This window comes from Camelina sativa, chromosome 18, assembly GCF_000633955.1.
Source record: "Camelina sativa cultivar DH55 chromosome 18, Cs, whole genome shotgun sequence".
In the NCBI taxonomy this organism is placed as follows: Eukaryota; Viridiplantae; Streptophyta; class Magnoliopsida; order Brassicales; family Brassicaceae; genus Camelina; species Camelina sativa.
Window position 1 is genome coordinate 16,370,532 of NC_025702.1, and position 23,439 is coordinate 16,393,970.

The 23,439-nt window shown below is 37.6% G+C and overlaps 7 protein-coding genes across 8 annotated transcripts in view; 4 read left to right on the forward strand and 3 right to left on the reverse strand.

Moving 5' to 3' along the window:
* The window catches only part of LOC104762014 (D-xylose-proton symporter-like 3, chloroplastic), a 4,781-nt gene extending 1,573 nt beyond the window's left edge, over window positions 1-3,208 (reverse strand). Inside the window, exons 1-12 of the mRNA XM_010485219.2 lie at window positions 2,912-3,208; window positions 2,707-2,810; window positions 2,501-2,579; window positions 2,354-2,413; window positions 2,204-2,270; window positions 1,990-2,114; window positions 1,798-1,899; window positions 769-1,146; window positions 637-684; window positions 472-534; window positions 281-361; window positions 66-164 (exon numbers count right to left, since the gene is read on the reverse strand). Of these exons, the coding sequence (XP_010483521.1) occupies window positions 66-164; window positions 281-361; window positions 472-534; window positions 637-684; window positions 769-1,146; window positions 1,798-1,899; window positions 1,990-2,114; window positions 2,204-2,270; window positions 2,354-2,413; window positions 2,501-2,579; window positions 2,707-2,810; window positions 2,912-3,112 (1,407 nt within the window). The 5' untranslated portion in view covers window positions 3,113-3,208. The remainder of the gene's footprint in view (window positions 1-65; window positions 165-280; window positions 362-471; window positions 535-636; window positions 685-768; window positions 1,147-1,797; window positions 1,900-1,989; window positions 2,115-2,203; window positions 2,271-2,353; window positions 2,414-2,500; window positions 2,580-2,706; window positions 2,811-2,911) is intronic.
* Window positions 3,308-4,726, forward strand: LOC104762015 (40S ribosomal protein S8-2). Its single transcript, XM_010485220.2, has 5 exons — window positions 3,308-3,402; window positions 3,507-3,579; window positions 3,783-4,113; window positions 4,212-4,384; window positions 4,476-4,726. The coding sequence occupies exons 1-5, from the start codon at window positions 3,399-3,401 to the stop codon at window positions 4,555-4,557; spliced, it is 663 nt and encodes a 220-aa protein (XP_010483522.1). The 5' UTR covers window positions 3,308-3,398; the 3' UTR covers window positions 4,558-4,726.
* On the reverse strand, window positions 4,749-6,009 carry LOC104762017 (transcription initiation factor IIA subunit 1-like). 2 transcript variants are annotated; one of them, XM_010485223.2, is made up of 6 exons: window positions 5,701-6,009; window positions 5,472-5,618; window positions 5,278-5,392; window positions 5,102-5,205; window positions 4,934-5,017; window positions 4,749-4,838 (listed from the first exon to the last, which is right to left on the reverse strand). In XM_010485223.2, the coding sequence occupies exons 1-6, from the start codon at window positions 5,827-5,829 to the stop codon at window positions 4,815-4,817; spliced, it is 603 nt and encodes a 200-aa protein (XP_010483525.1). In that variant the 5' UTR covers window positions 5,830-6,009; the 3' UTR covers window positions 4,749-4,814. The 2 variants fall into 2 exon arrangements, with proteins under 2 accessions (XP_010483525.1, XP_010483523.1); XM_010485221.2 differs by having other exon boundaries at window positions 5,102-5,211.
* On the forward strand, window positions 13,762-16,148 carry LOC104762018 (probable protein phosphatase 2C 78). Its single transcript, XM_010485226.2, has 4 exons — window positions 13,762-14,496; window positions 14,585-14,890; window positions 15,308-15,413; window positions 15,558-16,148. Exons 1-4 carry the CDS (start codon window positions 14,029-14,031, stop codon window positions 15,908-15,910), a joined length of 1,233 nt encoding a protein of 410 aa, XP_010483528.1. The 5' UTR covers window positions 13,762-14,028; the 3' UTR covers window positions 15,911-16,148.
* On the forward strand, window positions 17,497-20,454 carry LOC104762019 (uncharacterized protein F23F12.8-like). Its single transcript, XM_010485227.2, is given in 16 exon segments — window positions 17,497-17,637; window positions 17,729-17,816; window positions 17,896-17,942; window positions 18,054-18,143; window positions 18,237-18,290; window positions 18,427-18,504; window positions 18,585-18,653; window positions 18,739-18,894; window positions 18,977-19,103; window positions 19,277-19,311; window positions 19,425-19,514; window positions 19,598-19,676; window positions 19,679-19,701; window positions 19,785-19,925; window positions 20,022-20,131; window positions 20,210-20,454. Coding segments are annotated over 16 exon segments (1,392 nt in total). The 5' UTR covers window positions 17,497-17,601; the 3' UTR covers window positions 20,379-20,454.
* Window positions 20,534-22,198, forward strand: LOC104762020 (putative pentatricopeptide repeat-containing protein At5g59200, chloroplastic). The gene has a single exon (XM_010485228.2). It carries the CDS (start codon window positions 20,534-20,536, stop codon window positions 22,178-22,180), a length of 1,647 nt encoding a protein of 548 aa, XP_010483530.1. The 3' UTR covers window positions 22,181-22,198.
* LOC104763570 (subtilisin-like protease SBT4.3) lies at window positions 22,284-22,899 on the reverse strand. The gene has a single exon (XM_019240329.1). It carries the CDS (start codon window positions 22,823-22,825, stop codon window positions 22,304-22,306), a length of 522 nt encoding a protein of 173 aa, XP_019095874.1. The 5' UTR covers window positions 22,826-22,899; the 3' UTR covers window positions 22,284-22,303.

Consider the following 23,439-nt stretch of genomic DNA (forward strand, 5'->3'; position numbering starts at 1 on the left):
CAGTTTTCTCAAATATGCTAGACAAAACTTTGTAGCCACAGATAACAACGAGCTAGAGTACAAACCTGGTAACAACCAACATAGAGAAGCAGTGCACCAACAGCGACAAGGGGAAAGCCTCCAAGAAACTTGTAGTATGCTGACAGTAAAAACAAGGACAGCGCCTGGAATTTGGAAGATAACAAGATATTCAGAAAGGCCACCGTAATATTCAGAAAGCAAGATAACAGAACATATAGATATCAAGTTTCCAGAAACTCAGGCACGAGAGTTTTCATACAATGCCGCTGACACCTCCAATCAGTAAGGGTCGTCTGCCGAGATCATCAACTTTCGCAACAGCTACCCATGTCATCAGTAACTGGTAGAGTGTTATAAATTGAAAATGTCAGTATTGAATAACTGGAAGCATGTTAACTAAATAAGATATATACATAGCCAAACCAAGAAGAAAGAACAAGAAATGAGCACCTTGAACACACCAATAATAACAGAGACTCGAGTTGCATCAGCAGCAGCAGAGAATCCAGCAGTCTTTAAATAGATAAACAAAAATTAAATCTCATTAAATATCAAACTAAGGCACTAAAAATCAGTAGGTAAATCTCATTCATTTCAAGGTTAAGACAAGCATACCTGAAGAATCGAACCGGCATAATAAAGAACACTTGGCTGTCCAGTAATCTGTCACGACGAAGCAAAAGTATAAATTATGTTAAAGAGGATGCTCTCACATTCATCCAAATGCAAAAAGCAAAGAAGAATCACCTGCTGGAAAAGGACTAAACCTCCACCAATTGTCAAAGCTTTCAAATTAGGCCCTTGGAACACTTCCAGGAAGTTTCCCCCAGATTTCTCATCTTCATAGGCCGTTTTCACAGATAAATATGCATCATCTACTAACTTCTCCGATATTTTGTCACCAGGAGGTCTGCCACGTAATTTGCTGAGGGCAAGCATGGCCTTCTCTTTGTATTCTTGTAAAGGTCCTTTACCTTGGACAGCTCTAAGAAGCAACCAGCGAGGAGATGCAGGGAGACTCCACATGCCTAGTCCCATCAGTATAGCAACAGGGGTACCAAATCCATACATGTAACGCCACCCTCCAACTACATCAATTTGGAAGCTTCCAACAGAAAAACCCAACTGCATAAGACAGAAATAANAGTAGGTAAATCTCATTCATTTCAAGGTTAAGACAAGCATACCTGAAGAATCGAACCGGCATAATAAAGAACACTTGGCTGTCCAGTAATCTGTCACGACGAAGCAAAAGTATAAATTATGTTAAAGAGGATGCTCTCACATTCATCCAAATGCAAAAAGCAAAGAAGAATCACCTGCTGGAAAAGGACTAAACCTCCACCAATTGTCAAAGCTTTCAAATTAGGCCCTTGGAACACTTCCAGGAAGTTTCCCCCAGATTTCTCATCTTCATAGGCCGTTTTCACAGATAAATATGCATCATCTACTAACTTCTCCGATATTTTGTCACCAGGAGGTCTGCCACGTAATTTGCTGAGGGCAAGCATGGCCTTCTCTTTGTATTCTTGTAAAGGTCCTTTAACTTGGACAGCTCTAAGAAGCAACCAGCGAGGAGATGCAGGGAGACTCCACATGCCTAGTCCCATCAGCATAGCAACAGGGGTACCAAATCCATACATGTAACGCCACCCTCCAACTACATCAATTTGGAAGCTTCCAACAGAAAAACCCAACTGCAGAAGACAGAAATAACGATTGATTACTCGGTAAATGAATACATAGAAATCATACAGGGAAGAGGTCCACATTTACCAGAATTCCCAACACGATGAAGAGTTCCTTCAGAGATATAAGAGTTCCACGGATTTGAGATGGACATGTCTCAGCAATATAGAGGGGAGCCCCATGCATTGCCTACCAAGCAAAACAAAATTACATAAAACACTAAACAACAATAGTGACAAAGAAATGATCATAAAGATTTTCAGGGTTTCCAGAGCTCACCAAACCAATACCGAAGCCATAGAGAAGCCTTCCAACTAAGAGAACATTAAGATCAGGGGCACAGCCAGTAATCAGAGACCCGAGGAGATAGAGAACAGCAGCTATAATAAGTTCTCGCCTTCTTCCTTCATAAAAATGAAGAAATACGAGAATGAGATACTTGCAACCAGTTCAAAAGAACCGAGAAGTAATCAAAAAAAGAACCAAGACTTACCAAGGAAATCAGCAACGCCATAGACAGAAATTGAACCAAGAAGGGCTCCATATAAGGAACCACTCACCTACACAATAAAATGCAGTGAAAACTAACATTTCCTGCTAACACTATGACTTAAACAAAGAAAATAATTTCCAGATAACATACCACAAGTCCTAGCTGAACAGGTGAGAAGTTAAACCATGTAGTTCCACTAAGCGCAGGTGACTGTTCAATACCACATGAGACAGCACATGATGTTAAGTTTGGAAGCTAATATGCCTAAAAGCTAAAAGTAGAGAGAATTGAGGTAACCTGAAGTGAGAGAGTAGCACCGGAGGTTGCCCCAATGTCATACCCGAACAAAAGTCCTCCCAAAGCCGGGAATATAAACCTAAGAATTCAAGCAAAAATTACAGTTACAATCAGTGCAATGTGATAGTCAATCTAACCAAAAGGACACACTTTTAACACAGTTAATTTCCTAAATTGAAAGAACAAGTACGGATCACAATACGCACGGGAGTATCACAGAAGACCAAGAAAATGACTCTAGTTCATCAGAGGCAACCGAATCAGTTACTTCTCCACTGTCGGCGAACTCTCCTCCCGCCCCAATTCCGGCCTTAATCATAAACCAAAACCAAAAAAAAAATCAAACTTTTTGAAAAGTCAAAGATTTTGAAAAACTTAGAAGAAATTAAAAGTCGCAAACTTCATCCTCACCTGGAGTTTTTGTCTGTATTTGTAGACTAAACCCGGCTTGGAAACCAAGCAAGTTCGTTCCTTTAAACGGAGGTAAGATGAAGCAGACCTCGATTCAAAGCACGAGCTTAATAATAAAGTACGAGGAGAAGGGTTCTTGAATTGGGTTCGTTTTAAGGGTTTGATTGAGAAATGTGACTGAACCGAGACAGCGAAAGACATGATCGGAAGTGAAAACAACTGAAGATTCTCCCGCTAATTTTGGTCTCTAAACTCTCATCTTCGACAATCTGATTCATAAAAATTATCAATTTTTTTAAAAAACCAATCCTTTTTTTTGTATTAATGTGTGGTTGTAATTGAAGTAAGGACAAGATTGTAAATTGACATTTTAGGGTTTTTGTTTGTGCTTGAGATACTACTAGTAACCTATTTATAGCTCTTTCATCTTCTCCACCGCCATTCTTAAACCTCTGAAAGCTCGTGAGAACCAAAAGCTTTAGAAATCATGGGTACTTTCTTCATATTCCTCTTCATTCATAATTCCAATAGAGTCTTCTTCCATGGTGGTGTGTATTGACCAATGATTGATTCTGATTTCTGTGTGTGTTTGCAGGTATCTCTCGTGATTCAATTCACAAGAGACGTGCCACTGGTGGTAAGCAAAAGATGTGGAGGAAGAAGAGAAAGTAAGCTTTTTTACTATTATTTTTACCTTCCCCTACTTCAGTGTTTATAATTTCCCCTGAACCAAAGATTAGATTTTGAATCAAAATGACTCATGAAGCTTCTCGTTTTGTTTGATTTTGGTTGTGTATACATTCTTGAAACACAATTCTGATTGATGCGGAACTGATCATATAAACTAAAAACTTTGGTTGTCTGTTGAAAGGTATGAGCTTGGAAGGCAACCAGCTAACACTAAGCTATCAAGTAACAAGACAGTGAGGAGGATCCGTGTGCGTGGTGGGAACGTAAAGTGGAGAGCTTTGAGGCTCGATACAGGAAACTACTCATGGGGAAGCGAAGCTGTGACCCGCAAGACCAGAGTCTTGGATGTTGCTTACAATGCATCTAACAATGAGCTTGTTCGTACACAAACTCTTGTGAAGAGTGCAATTGTTCAAGTTGATGCTGCTCCGTTTAAACAATGGTATCTCCAACATTATGGAGTTGATATTGGTCGTAAGAAGAAAGCTGCTGCAAGCAAGAAAGAAGGAGAGGTTTGTTTGGTCCATTGATGATATTTATCATTTGGTCTTGTTGAAATTGTTCTTTTTCCGTACACCGATTCTGATTTTACTGGTGTCTGTAATCTTAGGAAGGAGATGCGGTAGCCACGGAGGACGTGAAGAAAAGCAATCATGTTCAAAGGAAGCTTGAGATCCGACAAGAAGGCAGAGCACTTGACTCTCACCTTGAAGAGCAGTTTAGTAGTGGAAGGTTGCTTGCATGTATCTCATCAAGACCTGGACAATGTGGCCGTGCTGATGGGTACGAATCAAAAGAATCATCACATCTTAATCAGTGTTTTTCTCAGAGATTAAAGGCTGATCTTTGTTTTTGGTGGGTGATTTGGAAACAGGTACATATTGGAAGGAAAAGAGCTCGAATTCTACATGAAGAAACTTCAAAAGAAGAAAGGCAAGAATGCTGGTGCTGCATAAGACAAAAAATTTTTGGATTTGGATTATACCTTACGTTTTCTTATCTTGAGATTTGAGAACCCTTTCTCTATACTTCTGTTGAGTCTGTGTTCAGAGTTGTAGACATAGAGAAGATATTCATGTTTCTGGATTTTGATCATTAATAGTCAAATTTCACAAATTCTTTCCATTTGATTAATCCCTTGCATAGAGGTATATTGTAACAAAGCCAAAATATGTTCTGTAAAATCTGAAGAGGGTGCTTCTCGTTGCATCTTTTAGAAGTTGAAATCTCCAGTGGCCTGCAGAAATAAGAGAGAATGTGTGAGCCAACTGAAATCTGAACATTTTCTTTGTTGAAAATTATTGTCTCTATGGTGAAAGAAGATTATCTAACCTCTGAGAAAAGAACATTTTTGCCGTTTATTTGCATAACGCCCGCATTGAATTTGCACTCCCACCTGTTCTTGCAACGCCTCACCTGCAACACTCAGCACACAGTTGAAGTAGTATTAGTTTTTAGTCAATCATTGTTTGTCTATGTGAAAAACAAGAGTCGTTTTACCTTATCAAATTGACACATGACCAAATGTGGAATGCTGTTGATATCATCTTCATCAATAGCGTCTTCCTCATCATCGTCCTCGTTCAAAAGCTCTTCATTCTCATCTACATCTTCATCACTCACACAAGTAAGAAACCATCAATCGATAGCATTCTACTCAAATCCAAAAATAATACCATAAGGAGCATAAGTGTTTGGGTCTGTAACAAGATCTCTCGCACCATCTTGCTGAGGAATATCATAAAATCCGTCACACTCTCTCTTTGGGGACATCATCACATTCACAAGGCTCTGAAAACGTTTTACAACATCAGTAAATCTATATGTGACACCTCTCAACCATAGTAGTTTAACGAACAAGAAACCTTACCATGGATGGACTCGACTCAAGAAATTGAGCATTCTCAGGTAGAAGTGGATTTGGCTCCGGAGTCACAGGTTGTGGAATCGAAGCAGAGCATGTCTCCATCGTCGTACCGCTTATGACTCCAGCTTGTATCAACTTCGTTTTCCACTTCTATAGAATTCAATCAGTTCAATCTAGATGAAGAAGAAAAAAACCCTAAAACCTGAACAAATCGAAACAAGTTGTAACTAACCGATTGAATCTGGCTCAGAACACTCTCATTGAGTTCTCCACAGTAAACGAGGTCGTATCGGGTCTTGCTCATAACGTCGTCGTTGACATATTCGTGTGTGGTGCTACTATTGCTCGTCGATAACACCATCGCGATACAACTCAAACGAGAAATTAAAAAAAAAAAAAAAAAAACCTACAAAATCAACAAAAACCCTATCAATCGGGACGAATCGATCGAGGACTTCAATTAGAAACCCTAATTGAGAGAGAGCATACAAAACCTTCGGTGGAGAAAGTGAAGCAGAGAGATTAATTGGACGAACGATTGGGAGTGACTACGACGAAGAAGAAGAAGAAGAAGAAGAAGAAGAAGAAGCGGGTATGATTCGTTTACAGATTAGGGTATTTATAGATGCTTATAACCCGACCCGAAATAAGACTTAGTTGTTCCGGGTCCAGTTCTCGACCCGAATAAAGGAAAATACACCGACTCAAAAGTGCAAAGCGTAGGATGCAATCTCAGCCGTCCATTTCAATTTCTTTATTGTTATTTAATAGTTTGGGTTTGGGCTAATATTATTAATGATTCGCCCAGTAAAATGTTATGTGAGCAAAAGTGGATTTTAGGCCCATATTAAAATATTCGAGTATTATGGCTTCAGAAAGGAATGTTTTTTTTCTTCTTTTTTTTCTTTTGTGAAACATAGGAATGTTTTAAGCAAATACAATAAAATTAGGGGACGCAATTTACAACGACGTTTTAGATAGCTAGTAATAGATTAGGCACTTGAAACAGGTGAAGTACTGATAATGGAACATTCAACAGGTTAAGTAGACAATCGAAATATAGAAGTAGCTCACTTGTGAAAATTATTTGAGAAGATATAAAATAATTATTCTATACGAAAGTTATCGTATATCACTGCCAAGTGCCTATCATGACACGAATCATGCTTTTCATTTCATACTTTGGGGTTCTTTTAAGCATATAAAACTTAGACCATTTTTATTGTTTATATATCATCAAATTATCGACATGTGTCGTTTGTATCGTGACGAAAAGCATGAGCAATTTTAAACTTTTGGTGGAGAAATTTTGAATTTTCTGTTTTTTTTTTTTTTTTTTTTTTTTTTTTTTTTTNTAAGTTACACTTCTTTTTCCATTTTCTCCCGGACAATCGTCAATTCAAATGATAGCTTGTTTTAAAAAAATAGTTTTGCAAAATGTCGAAGTCGAGTAACACGTGGTGGTCTAGAAAATATAAGCATCTTTAAACATTGATTGAGGGACGGTTTCGTTATCTTTGATTATACTAATTGACCTAACTTATTGTAATACTGTTATTATATTGGCGTATTAGATTAGATGAGCAACCCACACCAAACGTCCCAACGGTCAAATTTCACATGCTATATTGTTCTTGCCTCTGAAAGAAATATAAAATTCACCACACTACTTATAAAATGTACGAGGTTAGCAATACACACTCAACGACTTAGTTTGAATCGGTTTGAAGGGGTATGTCATATACTATAACAACTATTTTTCTACATATATCCAGCCTATAAACTAAAGATGTTTAGACTAAGCAACAAATCTATAAATGCCAATCAATTCTTTGCTATTGGATATATTTATATAATTTTATTAGTAACGAATTAATCACATGAAATGGGATAGTTTATTTTCTAATAAGTAAAGCAGAGATAATAACAATCACGGAACGGAACCGTAGAACTGGATATTTTCGTCATGGTCATGGATTCTAAAACTCGCGGTAACTAATATGAATCATTGAAGTAGTAGACGACCAGAAAAAAATCTAGTGATTATCTAAAACATAAAACTCGACTACAATACAACAACTTAAACAATCCGAACTAATATTCTATTGTATGTATTATTATTTTTCCGGCGAAGATACTAGCCCTTATGTTTTCCAATATTCTTATTTAGAATATAAAAGATGAAGAGTTTAATACTCCTCAGTTACGACTTACGGAGTGTGTGGATTTCGTTTTTATTTTTGATAAAAGCTAGTATTTCATTAGTGAAAAGTAAAATATTCTTTTTATTTATAGAATTAATGTGCAGAGACGTTAATAGTTGGCGTTTTAATTGACAAATGTCGAGAATGTAACGTAACTTTTTTTATAACACAACGCAATCTGCCGGCCATGCAGTCTTGACTGAAAAAAATCTGCCCCCGGGGACACACGTGTCGGACAAACAATCTGGCACGTCGTAACTATTGAAGGTTCTTCCTTAGGTAGCGAAGGAAAAAAGAAACCCAACGACCTAAAAACCGCAACGTGGGGCTTGCGTCCGACACGCGTCTCCTTAGGCCTCAAATCTAGACTACTAGACCCAAAAGCAAAAACCTTATTTATGAGTTTACGTACTATCTCACGCGTCACTCATTCCTCGTAATTGCCAAACTTACTTTCAAATTACAAGCTCTTTTCCATATACACACCTAATAGACGAGGAGACTTGTAGTTTCAACTCGATAAAATGTTTGTTATTTATTCGTTTTGATGTTGGGCAACTCTACTATGAATTGAAAAAGCTTTAAACAAAATTTCCCTTCTATAACTCATACAATCGTAACAAAAAGATGCATTATGTTGGATTTGGTGTCTACGTTTCAAAATAAAAACAAGACACACACAACTGAACATTTATCGGATTGGGCACCGTCGCATCGCATCGATCATGATGAAGAAAAATAATTTTGGAATTTGTGTACCAAACTATTAATGTGAGATGTGGAAATTGCAACGACAAATTGGTAAGGTTTCAATTATTCAAAGTTACAAATCATCAAAGGTTAGATAATCAACCAAACTACCTTTTTTATTTTTTCAATCACACTACCTTGCATTGGTAGACAACTAGAAGTCTAGAACCATATAGTCTCGTTACCGAAAGCTCTCCAACTACTCTTAACATTTAAACCATAAAAAACCTCTCCAACTACGTAGCCATGTTACTCTTTCTCCTATCAACGATCCTAGTTTATTTTTACCAACAGTTTACATATTAGAACCGTAAACTAAAGTTTGATGGAATCTAATATCGCCTTATATAGATTTGAAAGTGATGGTTGGTACTTGGTATAGAAATCGAGAAATGTTAGGGAAAATGATTTGTAAACACACAAATAATAATATTCTTTAATTTTGGTGGCTTCGATAAAATATTAATAGAAGAGAGAAAGGCATTCACGTGGCGCAATGTATTTGCCTACTGTCAACTTCAAAAACCTGGCAACTGCTATCAAACTTTAGCAAACACGTGGCATGTGTTACACACGCACTTCGTTTTTCGAAAAATCTGTAGGACCCCGAAATTATAATCATCGGCTGCTAATATAATATCTTTTGTACCAAATCACACGTTATCCTATCGTTTGCTGCCACGTCCTATATAATTGCTCCGCAAAAGGATGAGCTTCTTCTATTACATTTTAGTATTTTACTACTAGTTCTCTAGTTTTTAATAAGAACATGTATACTTAATCCGTTTCAAAATATAAAATGTTTTAACTTAAATACATATAATAAAAATGTTTAATTTTAAAAAATCTAACCAATCAGAAACAAAACTACATAATATATATAATAAAAAAATATAAAAATAATCTAAAAATTGCCAAAAATTAAAAACATCTTATATTATGAAATAAGTAAAAATCTTTAAAACATCCTATATTAAAAAAACAGAGGGAGTATAAACTTAAGTTTTTTCATTTCAATTTCAAGATAGCTATTGTTGTGTTTTTCTTTTTTTTTCGTTACTTGAGATTTTGTGTTAAACTAGCTTCAATCTTAACAGTAGTGTACTCTACCATAGAAAAAAGGACCAAATTATATAGGATCAATGATCAAACTTTATTGATGGTTTTATTTCTACGACGGTATAATTGATATATAGTGTCTGAGAGGAATAACATTTGATTTCTGTTGGAGTTACGCTTTACTATTGCAATACTATATAGACACCACATTTGTGTATTTTATTCATTCGGAACTCATTTAGTAAGTTTTTTTTTTCTTTCTCACCAAACTATTCTTTTAGAATTTCATATGACTTTTTTGCGGGGACATATATTCATTTTTGAGTTTTTTTTTTCTTTTCTTTTGCTAAGCATGTTAATATCATTAGAAATGAAAAAGTTTGGCTTTACAGAGAGAAAATCCTTGGTTCTTGAACCTCGGCAAAAAGAATAAAAACAAGATTACAAGATTGGGAAAACTCTAAGAGAATTCATTAAATCCATCGCTGCATCAAGTTGCGGAAGAGCTTTCGGTGCTGTCTTGCATTGATGATGTTTTTGACCTCCTTATGGATAATCTTGAAAGTTGTGGTCGGAGGTATAGATACTTGGTTGTGGATCAGGTTGTTGTGCTGCTTCCAGATGTGATATATCGCTGCTTGAGAGACAATTTTACACAAAAGAGACGGTGATGTGTCTGCAGAAAGTCAAACCCAAGAAAGGAGTTCTGCTCAGGACAAAGGTTGTTGCATTGTTGGAGCGAGACGAAAAAATATCGGTCGCCAAATTTCGAAAGCATAGAAGCAGGTAAAAAAGAGGTGGTCTCGAGACTCAATGTCTACGGAACAGAAACTGCAGACTGGAGAAGGGATGAGTCCCCAGGAGAACAACCTATGTTTGTTTGGAAGTCGATTTAGTTGAGCCACCCACATGTTGAAAGTGTGCTTAGGGATGGCCCCTTTGAACCAGACGGCAGACCTCCAAGTAGTTTCCTCACTCCTTGGTCGTAGGTGAGACCAAGTTCTTGAAGTGGAGAAGCCATTGCACTTAACATAATCCACAACCCAATTGAACTCATCCGACTGAGCAGGATTTGGTGTAGCTTGAGCAGATGTCAGAAAAGTGTGGAGATTTAGCTCGACGTCAGATCTAGGGTGAGGGAGATTCCATATATTGTTCCTGAAGACGTCTTTGATTTTTTCTTGTAGAGGAACTCGAAGATTCCTGGGCCCAGTTGGACCTCTAATCTTGAGCAGGGGCCATAGGCGTCCCGCGTCGAGGAATCATACGAGAAGGTTATTGTGTTCCCTGATCCAATAATCGCTTTGACAAACTGATCCGCCAGCGATCTTAGCCGTAGTAAAGATTTCCAGATCCACGAGCTTTTAGGCGTTTCCTTGAGCTCCCAAAAGCTCTTGTTCTGAATGTTGTGGAACTTATGCCATTGAACCCAAAACGAGTCACCTCCTGAGAAAAGGAGCCAAACAAACCTTAGACAAAGTGTCTAGTTTCAAGAAGTGAGTCTGCGGAAACCCAGTCCACCCTCAACTTTTGAAAGACAGACTGAGGCCCAAGATACTTTTACGCCTGTTGAACCATCAATGCTTCCTGACCAGAGGAAACCTGGAGCAGAGAGATTCATTTTTTAGTTTTATATGTATAAATCTTTAAAACAGAGTGGTATGATCCGCAGACGAATTGGCAGCCCCGACCGCAGTTTACTATTCATACCCATAGCTTAAATTAGCTCAAACGTGTCCCTATAGTCGTAGAGACCAAAAATATAAAATTTCGTTTCCACAAAACTTTGTATACAAGTTTGCAGTCATTACCATTTGAATTTTATACTTGGCCACAATATAATATTATGTTATATTCCGTCGTATCAAAATCATAGATTATGCTAACACTTTTACAATCATTTTTCTTGTCCGAATTGGATACGAATAACACAAACTTAAATATTACAAAGCATATTATAATATATATATATATATATAAACAAGTTTTATCCGTTTGAAAGCGTATCAAACGCATATATACTTTCTTTATGCTGTTGTTAAATACATTACCCTAGTGGTTTAGGTAGTATATATGATTAGATGAATTCCAACCAAACAGTTAGAGGAAAAAAAACACTCGATGTAAAATGACGGAATAGTTGAAGCATGAAACCCCAACTTACAAACTCTCACAATCCTTAATCCCGTAATTTCCCCTAATTTTCATCCCTAATTTTCATCTAATAAATGAATCTTGAGTTCTTGACCCTTATTACAAAATAAATACAAAACAAAACTGCGTCAAGACATAAGTGGAGTATGTAAACACGTGTCGAGTGTGGAGGAAGAAAAGAGGTCAGACAAGGGTAGAGAGAAAGGGCTCAACGTTGTTAAATGTTTAGGGAACTGGTCCCCGCAGTTGTCAAATAGAACCCAATACCCATATCTACGTACTTCTCTCTCATGGCCATATTTTCTGATATTTTATTTTTGATAACGAAAAAAAAACATACTACTATTTTCATTATTTTCTCTGGAAATCTTTGATACTATATTGTATAGTTAACTTGAATTTGACATGTCGGAAGAAATACAAATGTTTATGCATAAACTACAATTATTAATAGCTCACTTACTTCATTACCAAATCTCCGCTTACCTAAAAAAAGAAGAGCTACATGATAATTTACCAAATTAACGGTTTAACCATAATCACATGTATGTTTTTCTTCTACTTTTCCTCTTATAAAAATCTTTTTTTTTTCAACACTTTTTCCGCATATTCGTTTCTTATAATTTTATGATACTAATTCATAGGATCAACAATAATTTAATATATGTTAGGTGAATAATAATATTAATGATTAGATTATTATACATGTTCCTTTTGGATATTTTATTTTCTCACTAATGGATTGTAGAGACTGAACATGCGACCAAGTAATTTGTATTAGATATGTCAATGTATTATATCATATGCAGTTGGTGACTGTTATCTAATAATGAATATCTTGACAAATTGCCTTAAGAAACTGCAAGAGATGTTTGAATATTTTTCTTATTTTCAATTGTTTATTCTTCTTAATTCTCAAAACTATATTGATTAAGAAGTAATGATGCCTGTCACTTGTTCAAATTTTATTTTAGTTCACGGAATATTAACGTCCCAAACGAAAACGTTATGGTGTGTCAAACATTCATTACATACTGGTATCTGATAAGATTAGTCTGGAGATGTCTAAGATTGTATTCTTATGGTATGCCACATTAGATATTGATATATTAAAGTTAAATTAGAAAATTAGTCATGGGTGTCTCATAACATTGCACACTTAGAAATCATGTAACTGTCACACACCTGTCAAAGACCATGAAGAAAGTTTGTATTTGAATTCATTTTCATCCTGTCAATTAGTAAAACAAGGTAACAAATCCTTACAAAAAAAATTCTTTGAACATTGGTTCACCATAACAAATGTCAAAAACCATATCTATTATTATTCTAAAACTTTACATGTTTGCTGCATAAAATAAAAAAGAAACGGATATGACACAAATGGAACAAATGCAGAGTAGACCAGACAAGCAAACAAATAAAAGAAAACAAGTGTTATTAAATCACAAAATTAACTCACCTTTAATTCTTAATTTAATATAGCATATCTATTTTATAAAAATGTATTCGCACACCGACTTTATATTTTTGCTAGTGACATATTCTACTAATTATCACCTTTTTGCTCTTATGTTTCGTAGTCACACATGGTCAATTTTTTTTCCTACAATAATTTTCTCCTTAAACACACCAAACTTTTTGAAAAAGATGATATATATGCCGTATTGTCACGCTCACCATAAAACAAACGCGATGAATCATCATCATCACTAAAACGCCAAATTAATTGCCTAAAAAATAAAATAAAAATTATTTTCCACATGTTTAATAAAGTATTGGTTGATTCCCATATCTAATAAAGTTAATAAACTTGTAGTTTATAGTAAAACAACTGGAATTGGTAAAGAAAATTGCCATAACAAAATTTGGTATAAATCTATCAAAAAAAAAAAAAAGATAGCATGCGTGTCATCAAAGGTTCTTTTCACTTTAGGTCTGAGTTGTGTTAGAATTTGATTGGCACACGTAAGTGTTTTCGTATCGCGATTTCAAAGAGAAGTACCATTTACACGTGGCTAAAATCAACGGTCAAGATATCTTCGTCCAGATAGAGGAGCGATACGTCACGCCATTCAACACAAAGCTCTCTCTCTTCTTCATTCTTTCGTTTTTTGATTTTTTCAGAGCTTTTGTTTGATCTGCCCGTTTAAAGTCTCGGGCAAACACCTGCCCGGAACATAAAAAGATGATTTTATTATATTTATATATCCTCTGGTGAAAGAAGCTAAATATAAAGCTTCCATGGCTTAATCTTGTTCAAGCTCTTCTTCTCTTCTCTTCTCTTACCTGCGTCTCGTCTCGTTCACTAGGTTTTTATAGTTTTGTCCGAACGGGAGAGCGATGATGATGATGATGATGGAGTGTGAACGTTGAACAGTTTCGACGATCGCATGGCTGAGATTTGTTACGAGAACGAGACGTTGATGACGAAAACGACGGCGAAGGTTGTGAAGAAGACGACGACGACGACAACGAGGAGACGAGAACGAAGTTCTTCTCAAGCAGCGAGAAGAAGGAGAATGGAGATCCGGCGGTTTAAGTTTGTTTCCGGCGAACAAGACGCTGTCTTCGTCGACGGAGAGTTACAGAAACGGAGGGGACGAGAAGCCACCGTCGCAGCCTCAGCATCCGCCGTGTACTACGAAACGGCGAAGGAAGTCGTCGTTTTATGCGAGTCTTTGAGTTCGACGGTTGAGGCATTGCCTGATCCTGACGCTTATCCTAAATACGGCGTCGCTTCAGTATGTGGAAGAAGACGGGAAATGGAAGACGCCGTCGCTGTGCATCCGTTTTTTTCCCGTCAACGAACGGAAGGGTTTCACTACTGCGGCGTTTACGATGGTCATGGCTGTTCACATGTACGACGCCGTTTCATCTTTAGTAATTTACCTCAATGGACTGTTACGACGTCGTTTTTGATGTTTTTTTTTGGGTATTATGTTATAGGTAGCGAAGAGATGTAGAGAACGACTACACGAGCTAGTGCGTGAAGAGTTCGAAGCTGATGCTGACTGGGAAAAGTCAATGGCGCGTAGCTTCACGCGCATGGACATGGAGGTTGTGGCTTTGAACGCCGACGACGGTGCGGCGAAATGCCGTTGCGAGCTTCAGAGGCCGGACTGCGACGCCGTGGGATCCACAGCCGTTGTCTCCGTCCTCACCCCGGAGAAAATCATCGTGGCGAACTGTGGTGACTCACGTGCTGTTCTTTGCCGTAATGGGAAGGCCATTGCTTTGTCCTCCGATCATAAGGTTGTGTTTATTTTTCTATCGTTTGGTGATAAAATCTCTCTTTGTTTTGTTTTTTTTTTCATCGTCAATTTTTTTATCTGTCAGATCTACGGTTATGGTATACTGTAATACTGATATGGAAAACGAGAATTTCGTTACGTGTCGCCTTCGAAACTTACCTATCATACTTCTCGTTCTTTAATGCATTTTTTCTTTCTTTCTTATATTTATTTTTTTTTGGTTTTGGAAAATTCGAATTTTGTGTAATGGGCATGCAACACCTGGACGGTGATTAAAGAATGTAAATGACTTTTTAGATTAGAAGATCTGATAAAGTTTATGAGTTTTAAGATTCTTTAATCCGTCGTGTCACTGTTATCATCAAATCAATGACTCTTCTCTCTCTCTCTTTCTCTCTTGTTTTTATTTTTGTAACAGCCGGACCGTCCGGACGAGCTAGACCGGATTGAAGCAGCGGGAGGTAGAGTTATCTACTGGGATGGCCCACGTGTCCTTGGAGTACTTGCAATGTCACGAGCCATAGGTCAGTTTAATTGATTACACTTGACGAAACACTCTTGTCCTTGTCCTAGCTAGTGTTTTGTACAAAGTTTATTTTTCGTACTTTCAATAATGATGATAATTAAATCTCGTTTCGCCGCGGTTCTTTTCTTTTTCTTTTTACCAGGAGATAATTACTTGAAGCCCTACGTAATCAGTAAACCGGAAGTAACCGTGACGGACCGGGTCAACGAAGACGATTTCCTTATTCTAGCAAGTGACGGTCTTTGGGACGTGGTTTCAAACGAAACTGCATGTAGCGTCGTTCGCATGTGTTTGAGAGGAAAAGTCAACGGTCAACTTACATCCTCGCCTGAAACGGATGGCGCCGGTGCGGGGAATGTGGTGGTCGGAGGGGGAGGAGATGTATCAGATAAAGCGTGTGAAGAGGCGTCGCTGTTGCTGACTAGGCTTGCATTGGCTAGACAAAGTTCTGACAACGTAAGTGTTGTGGTGGTTGATCTACGACGGGACACGTAGTTGTTTCTTGTCTCTCTCTCTCTTTCTCTCTCGTAATGTTTGTTTTTTTGTCCTTAGAGTCGTCAACGACTTATGGGGCTTTCTATTTTAACCTTTTTTTGCTCTTCGGTGTAAGACGTCGAAGGGTTTTTAATTTTAGCTTGACTTTTGGTTATGTCTCTGTTTAGTGAATAGCGGTTTAAATCTACAGAATTTTCACCGTCGTGAGAAAGTAAAAAAACCCGTGAACTTTGGTACATATGTGAACGTCTGAGTCTGAGTTTTCTTATATATCCGTGGTATCCTTGTTAATAGGATGGTAAATCCCATCAAAGCTAAGAACATGAGAAAATATCCAATCATGTACAAAGCTAAAAAACATGAGTAATACTCAGGTTTCCAACGCCTTTCATGAGCAATGCATTTTGGGAGTTAACAAAATCAAAATCTCCAACTTGAAAATGATACTCAAAAAGATATTTAAGGGAATCCTTCTCAATCTTGTTAAACCAAAGACCTTAATTCTAATCAACAAGCCCATTAGCATTCTTGTCATGAAACAGAAAGAACCAAAACAATACATGAGTAAGTATTAGATCTTAGGGTAATAGCAACAGCTTTTCTATGTAAATGTAATCCACAAAAGAATACGCTTGATAACATCATCTTCACTAGCACCCCCTTCAATCTTGACATTTCTAAAACTTCCATGTTTATTCCCGTAATATGTACAATACATCAAGTGAACCACAAACGAAACAGTTTGGTACTGTCAAATAAGTCCACCCTTAAATGTTGGACCTTTGCAACTCCGTGAAACTCTCCTTCTTCATGATTTCATGATATCAATCTAAGATTTAGTAAGCTTGGTGATCTTTCTAGTAAACTTCCTTTCTTTACTTTTCATTGCACTAAATAAAAGCTCTAAAATCTATCGTCTCTAAGTTTGCCTAATCTATCTTGATAAAACTCTAAGAGCTTGAATCCTACTAGCATATTGGGTTTTAGCACAAGATGCACCCATACCAAATTAATTTGCATTATTTGTTGGTGAAAACTCCTCAAAACCCTTAAAAGGTCATAACGACGTAATATATGTATGGCTGTATGCAATCTTAGGTTGATACGCACGATGTGCAACAGTTAGGCATGGTTTGTTCAGTATGTTTCCGAATGAACTAATGATCTAAAGAAAAGCATTATAAAGTTAGTTATTTGGCAGATTACCCACTAGTCCTAAAACTTAAAAAGCAAACGAACAATTCCAAAAACTTAACACTTTATTTTCGTATGGTCGATAAATTACAGTTTTGCACACTGGAATAATGTTTATTTTTTACTTAATTTTAACAAACTTTACTATTTTATAAAAAATATCTCGTATTTTTAAAGAAGAAGAACAAAAATGTATCTGCATAAATTGTTTTTTTCTTAGCATGATCATGTTTTCAACTTTTATTTATTTTTTTGAAAGAAAAGTAGTGTAATTGTTTTTTTTTTTAAAGGAAAAAAATTGAAGCAAGTAGAGTACATATTGACGGGCTCGCTTTCAAGGTCCATGGGCCTATTTATCTATCCTATTAGCCCAAATTAATCATATTCCATTCTGTTCGCCGGCGACACCCTCACCGTTAAATCGACGTTCGAATTTGCCGAGACCAGAGAGGCGGTAGTAAAATCCATCTGGTGCGGACGCTATAAGATATCATACCATGGAATCGCACCACGCGACTCTAGGTCGCCGGACTGTAAGGATATATCCGTTATCGCCGTCTTTCATCTTCTTCATACGGTGTCTTACATCATTTGTGGCTTTTTTGCTTTATGTGATCTTTCTAGTTGGAAGAGATTCGTCAAAAGAGAGCAGCTCAAAGGCTGAGCAAAACTTCTTCAGGGCCAGATCTTAGCGAAATTCCCAATCCTGCCGGTTATTTCAATCTCTAATCCTCTGATCTCTCTTTTTAATTTACTGCTCTGTCGTCTCAAATTTTGTAAACGTGTTTCAGATTTTCCGGTGATTAGAAAATCTGAGAGTGGAAATCGACTTTCTGAGGTAACATTCTGATCTAAATTGGATCGTTAGGATGATCGTAGGTGATACTGAGAATGTTTGAAATTGACCTTGGTGGTGGTAATGGTTTGTTTTTTTGAATTACTTCAACAGACAGATGTTGGTGCTTTATATTCCCAGCTTAAAGAATTGCTGAAGAAGAATGCAGAAATGGAGGAGAGCAACAAGATGTTGTTCTCAAAGGTATTGTTGGTTGCAGTCTTTTCCTTGTTAAAGATCAGATCTTTATGTTTTTGTTTTGAATGAAATGTATTGTTTTTGTCCTTGGGGATTCAGCTGCAGACAAGGGAAGCCGAGAATGAATCACTTGAGACTCGGTTGAATTACCTGGTAAGTAATATTCAAAATCATTCTTGCTGTAGTTTGTTTTGTGAGGCTTGGCGTGCCAATATGAATCTCTAGGAAGTCTATTTGGCAAACGATTCTACGAGATGGCTTGACATATGCTCTTGTTGATGGATAATAGGAACAAAACACAGTGCCATCTCTGAGAAAAGCTCTCAAGGAAATTGCAATGGAGAAAGATGCTGCTGTTGTTTTACGAGTAGGGAATACTCCTGTTTTTAGTTCTTTTGGTCTCCTCCGTTGAATTTGCATTTTGATTGGCATAGCTATTGCTTACAGGAGGATCTCTCAGCTCAAGTTAGGACTCTTAAAAAACGTGTTAAAGAGGCAGAGGAGGAACAATATCGAGTATGGAAACAATCTTCTGCCTTCCAAAATCTAATTTTCCTTTCTTCTTTTTTTCTAAAGATACCATAACCGATTGTTAATATAGGCTGAGGAAGATGCGGCATCTCTGAGAGCAGAGCTTAACTCGATACAACAGCAAGCAATGAGTACTTCATTTGTTGGAGGGTCGTCAATGGGAGTTTCCCCGGATCAGTTACCATTATTAGAAAAGGAGATGGCTAACATAAAACTAGAATTACAGGTTTTAATATTTTTTGAAACAAATAATATGTTCCCCGTTAGAGTCTTTGTTTCTACGATAATAATGTTCCTAACATACACAGAAAGAATCAATGTTGAGGCAGCAAGAACAACAGCGTTTAGCTGAAGAACAAAATCGAGTTGCGTCGTTAATGTCTGAAAAGCAGGAACTGGAACAAAAAATTACAGTTTTATCCAGCAGGGCCTCAGGTAATTTGCAATGCTATACAATTATTCTTTTGTTCAAAGCAAATTGGTATTGCAGCTGTTACAATCATCAGGTGTTTGGATAAACTGAGTGATATCTAAATGCTTTTGAGGTTACTCGAAAATTGTTTGTTGGACACATATCAATGACTTTTTCCATGCTATTTATTATGCAGAAGTATCAGAGTTAGGTCAAAAAGGATTTTCAGTGGTAAGAAAATGTTTTAACCCATTTTTGCCACTTGCCAGCATATTATTAGTCTTCTTCAACGTTTTATGGAATCCCTTAGTTATAGACTTATAGGTTTGATTGTTTTCATGTAGGAAGATAAAGAAAAACTCGAGAAGCAGTTGCATGATATGGCTGTTGCACTTGAAAGATTGGAGAGTAGTAGGCAAAAGCTTCTTATGGAGGTAATGCCGTAGCTCTTTGCAATTACTTTATATAATGGTCAAAAGGCTTAATTAGAGAAATTACTTTCATGCATGACTTTCAGATTGACAACCAATCAACTGAAATAGAGAAGCTTTTTGAGGAAAACTCGAACCTCTCTGCTTCCTATCAAGAATCAATCAATAATCAAATCAGTGGGAGAATCAAGTAAGAGTACCACATAAACTTTTGCATGAGAAACACTTTTTTGTGGACTTTTATGTTGACTTTTAGCAAACAACCTTATATAGGTAAAAGAATGTCTGAAGCAAAATGTAGAACTCCGCGAAGTTTTGGACAAGTTAAGAACAGAACAAGCTGGTGCTCTTTCACGAGTGTCTTCAGAAGTCCAGGCCAATGGGTCACATGGAACTGAAACACTGTCTCTCAAGGTTTTGGTCTTCACCAGCTCTCAAGTATTATAATAGAAGTTAACTTCAACTTAACTATTGTTTGTGTGATTAAAATTCCGCATTACCTTTTCTCAGGGCGAACTAGCGAAAGAACAGAGCAGAGCAGAATCGTTATCTGCTCAAGTTCTCCAACTTTCAGTTCAACTCCAGCAAACAACACAGGCATACAACGGGCTTGTGCGAGTGTAAGTTTCACACAGAATATTCTTGAACCATTGGAGATTACATCGTCTATCTAATTTTCGTATCGCAATTTGTTGCAGCTATAAACCTGTGCTTAGAAACATTGAGAGCAGCTTAATCAAGCTGAAGCAAGATGGATCGGTTACAGTGAACCGGGAAACAAGGGGCTCACTTCTGAGCATTGAATATATTTTATACAACAAACGCCTATTTAGAACTAAAGGGACAAGTGAAATTAACACATCTTGAAACAATTTGGTTCGCTTTGTTTATTGAATAGCTTTGATTTTGTTCTCATCAAGTTTGAATTTGGTAGGTTTGGTTATATTCGGTTTATTCGAATCTATATATTTTGGTTTGGACAAATTAGATTCGGTTTCTTATAATCTTTATTTGAGCGCGAAATGATTTCATCGTTGACGGCGATCACCGGAGGGCCATCAGCTATCCGGCGTGATCCCGACTCAAACACTCTCAGACTATCACGGAGGAAAACATTAATCTCTTTACTACGAAATTGCAAAAAGATTTCTCAAGTACCATCGATTCACGCCAAGATCATACGAACCTTCCATGACCAAGATGCTTTCGTTGTTTTCGAACTCATCAGAGTATGCTCCGCTCTCGATTCAATAGATTACGCCTGCGACGTGTTTCGTTACGTATCTAACCCTAATGTTTACCTATACACCGCCCTGATCGATGGTTTTGTGTCATCTGGTCGTTCCGCTGATGGAGTTTCATTGTATCGTAAAATGGTTCACAGTTCGGTTTTGCCTGATAACTACGTGATCACCTCTGTTCTGAAAGCTTGTGGTCTGGAAGGTTGTAGAGAGATTCATGCACAGGTTTTGAAATTAGGGTTCGGGTCTAGTAGATCGGTGGGGCTAAAACTGTTGGAAATTTACGGGAGATCTGGGAATTTGGTTGATGCTAAGAAGGTGTTCGATGAAATGCCTGACAGAGATCAGGTCACAGCAACTGTCATGATTAATTGTTATTCTGAACGTGGTTGTATTGAGGAGGCGTTAGAGCTGTTCCAAGATGTTAAGGTTAAAGATACGGTTTGTTGGACGGCGATGATTGACGGGTTGGTTAGAAACAGGGAGATGAACAAAGCATTGGAGCTTTTCAGGGGAATGCAGATGGAAGGTGTTAGTCCTAATGAATTTACAGTTGTATGTGTTTTATCTGCGTGCTCAGATTTAGGTGCGTTGGAGCTTGGGCGATGGGTACATTCATTTGTTGAGAATAAAAAGATGGAGCTTAGTAATTTCGTAGGCAATGCTTTGATCAACATGTACTCTAGGTGTGGTGATATCAATGAGGCAAAGCGGGTTTTTAAGGGAATGAGATACAAAGATGTCATTTCATACAACACGATGATTTCTGGATTAGCAATGCATGGGGCTAGCTTTGAAGCTATCAATGAATTTCGAGATATGGTGAACAGAGGAATTAGGCCGAATCCAGTGACCTTAGTTGCTCTTTTAAACGCTTGTAGCCATGGAGGTTTGCTGGATATAGGGCTTGAAGTGTTCAATTCTATGTGGAGAGTTTTTAATGTTGAACCGCAGATTGAGCATTATGGATGTATTGTTGATCTTCTTGGTCGAGTGGGTAGACTAGAGGAGGCTTGCAGATTCATAGAAAACATGCCGATAGAACCGGATCATATCATGTTAGGAGCTCTTTTGAGTGCTTGTAAGATCCATGGAAACATGGAGCTTGGTGAAAGGATTGCCAAGAGACTACTCGAGTCTGAGAATCCAGATTCTGGGACATACGTTCTCTTATCGAATATTTACGCTTCATCCGGGAAATGGAAAGAAACTACTGAAATCAGAGAAAGTATGAGAGAATCAGGGATTGAGAAGGAACCAGGATGCAGTACTATCGAAGTGGACAACCAGATGCATGAGTTTCTTGCGGGAGAGACAGCACACCCTCATAAAGATGCAATTTATCAGAGATTACAAGAACTGAATCGAATTCTTAGATTCAAAGAGAACGAAACATATATGATAATCGGGTTTGCTGGACATCAATGATTTGTAATGACAGATAAGAAAGTATGTCTTTGTTCCTGAAAACTTTGTCTCTTCTTCTCTCTGTTTTTGATGAATGGTTTGAAGATACAAGAAAAGAAAATTAGCAAAAAGCAAAACGGAGTTTTAAGGCTGGATTGAGTAAGCCACGATTGGACTTCTGACGCTGTGACTCCCATCAGACCATTCCAAAGACGAACTTACAAGACTTCCATCCTTCAGTTTTTCACCAGAGATGGTCACAATAAAAGATTTCTTCTCCTTCAGGAAACCGAAACTCAGTGTTTCTGGTTCTATGTTAATCCGAATCTCCTGTCGAAGAGGAACTACACTTGCGTTATACGTAGAGTTTGGGAGTCCAACATTAGTTACGATTCTTCTAAACGTGACATTGAATGGATCAAGAGGAGGCACAAACGTAGTCATTGTTGGGTAATTCAGATCCTTGACTTCTGTTCTTTCCAAACAAGTGATGTTCCGTCTTGAGATTTTCGTGAGCGACCTTGAATCAAAACCCTCTGCACATAACATTTTGAGGTAATCTTCAGTCTCTACTTCATACACAAGTCCCGGGTCGCTTGCTTTGGTTGGGTTAATTTGGCCTGAACCATAAGCAAATTCCTGGTCGGGGTTTTTCTTAAGGTTCATGGGGGTAGCTGCAAATATACCATGACAGAAGAAAGTATTGTTTTTTGAAGTTTACTTGTTGTCATGATAGCGGATTTGATTGCCGAGGGAGACCAGTCGGGGTGAAAAGACTTGACATAAGCCGCTACACCTGCTACATGAGGACAAGCCATTGATGTGCCACTCATTACACTATACCTCACACTTCTTGTGTCCTCAGGGTACATTATATCTGATGGAGAAGCTACCGGAGAAAATGCAGCCAAAATCTCTAATCCTGGTGCACTTACGTCAGGCTGCAAAACATTGATTTTATTCCAAAAAACATTTGTTTATATAACCAACGCGAGCTAATGATCTTTGTACTGGTTTCATTACCTTCAAGAGGTACTGAACAGTGAAACTTGGCCCGCGAGAAGAGAAGGAAGGAACATAAGGAGCTTCTCTATCAACTATCTCTTCGGTTCTCAGTATCTCCGCTTGTGGGTGCCTGCAAATTTCACTCTTTTAACATTTCAAAACCGAACAACCGTTCAGATTCATCACTGCCCTGTAGATTGGATGTATGACTTGATAGATTCGTAGTCCTTTAAGCTCAGAGAAGAGGCCGGTAATGGTAACACGAAGGCGATGTC

What these genes read in the sequence shown, in the direction of transcription:
- LOC104762015 (XM_010485220.2), top strand. An exon ending in ATGTGGAGGAAGAAGAGAAA is followed by an intron (nt 3,580 to 3,782) that starts GTAAGCTTTTTT and finishes GTCTGTTGAAAG; the next exon opens with GTATGAGCTTGGAAGGCAAC. An exon ending in CAATGTGGCCGTGCTGATGG is followed by an intron (nt 4,385 to 4,475) that starts GTACGAATCAAA and finishes ATTTGGAAACAG; the next exon opens with GTACATATTGGAAGGAAAAG.
- LOC104762017 (XM_010485221.2), bottom strand. Translation starts at nt 5,829, where the DNA reads ATGGTGTTATCGACGAGCAATAGTAGCACCACACACGAATATGTCAAC. An exon ending in TTCTGAGCCAGATTCAATCG is followed by an intron (nt 5,619 to 5,700) that starts GTTAGTTACAAC and finishes TGAATTCTATAG; the next exon opens with AAGTGGAAAACGAAGTTGAT. An exon ending in TCATGTGTCAATTTGATAAG is followed by an intron (nt 5,018 to 5,101) that starts GTAAAACGACTC and finishes TGAGTGTTGCAG; the next exon opens with GTGAGGCGTTGCAAGAACAG.
- LOC104762018 (XM_010485226.2), top strand. Translation starts at nt 14,029, where the DNA reads ATGGCTGAGATTTGTTACGAGAACGAGACGTTGATGACGAAAACGACG. An exon ending in ATGGTCATGGCTGTTCACAT is followed by an intron (nt 14,497 to 14,584) that starts GTACGACGCCGT and finishes ATTATGTTATAG; the next exon opens with GTAGCGAAGAGATGTAGAGA. An exon ending in TGCAATGTCACGAGCCATAG is followed by an intron (nt 15,414 to 15,557) that starts GTCAGTTTAATT and finishes TCTTTTTACCAG; the next exon opens with GAGATAATTACTTGAAGCCC.
- LOC104762020 (XM_010485228.2), top strand. Translation starts at nt 20,534, where the DNA reads ATGATTTCATCGTTGACGGCGATCACCGGAGGGCCATCAGCTATCCGG.
- LOC104763570 (XM_019240329.1), bottom strand. Translation starts at nt 22,825, where the DNA reads ATGAACCTTAAGAAAAACCCCGACCAGGAATTTGCTTATGGTTCAGGC.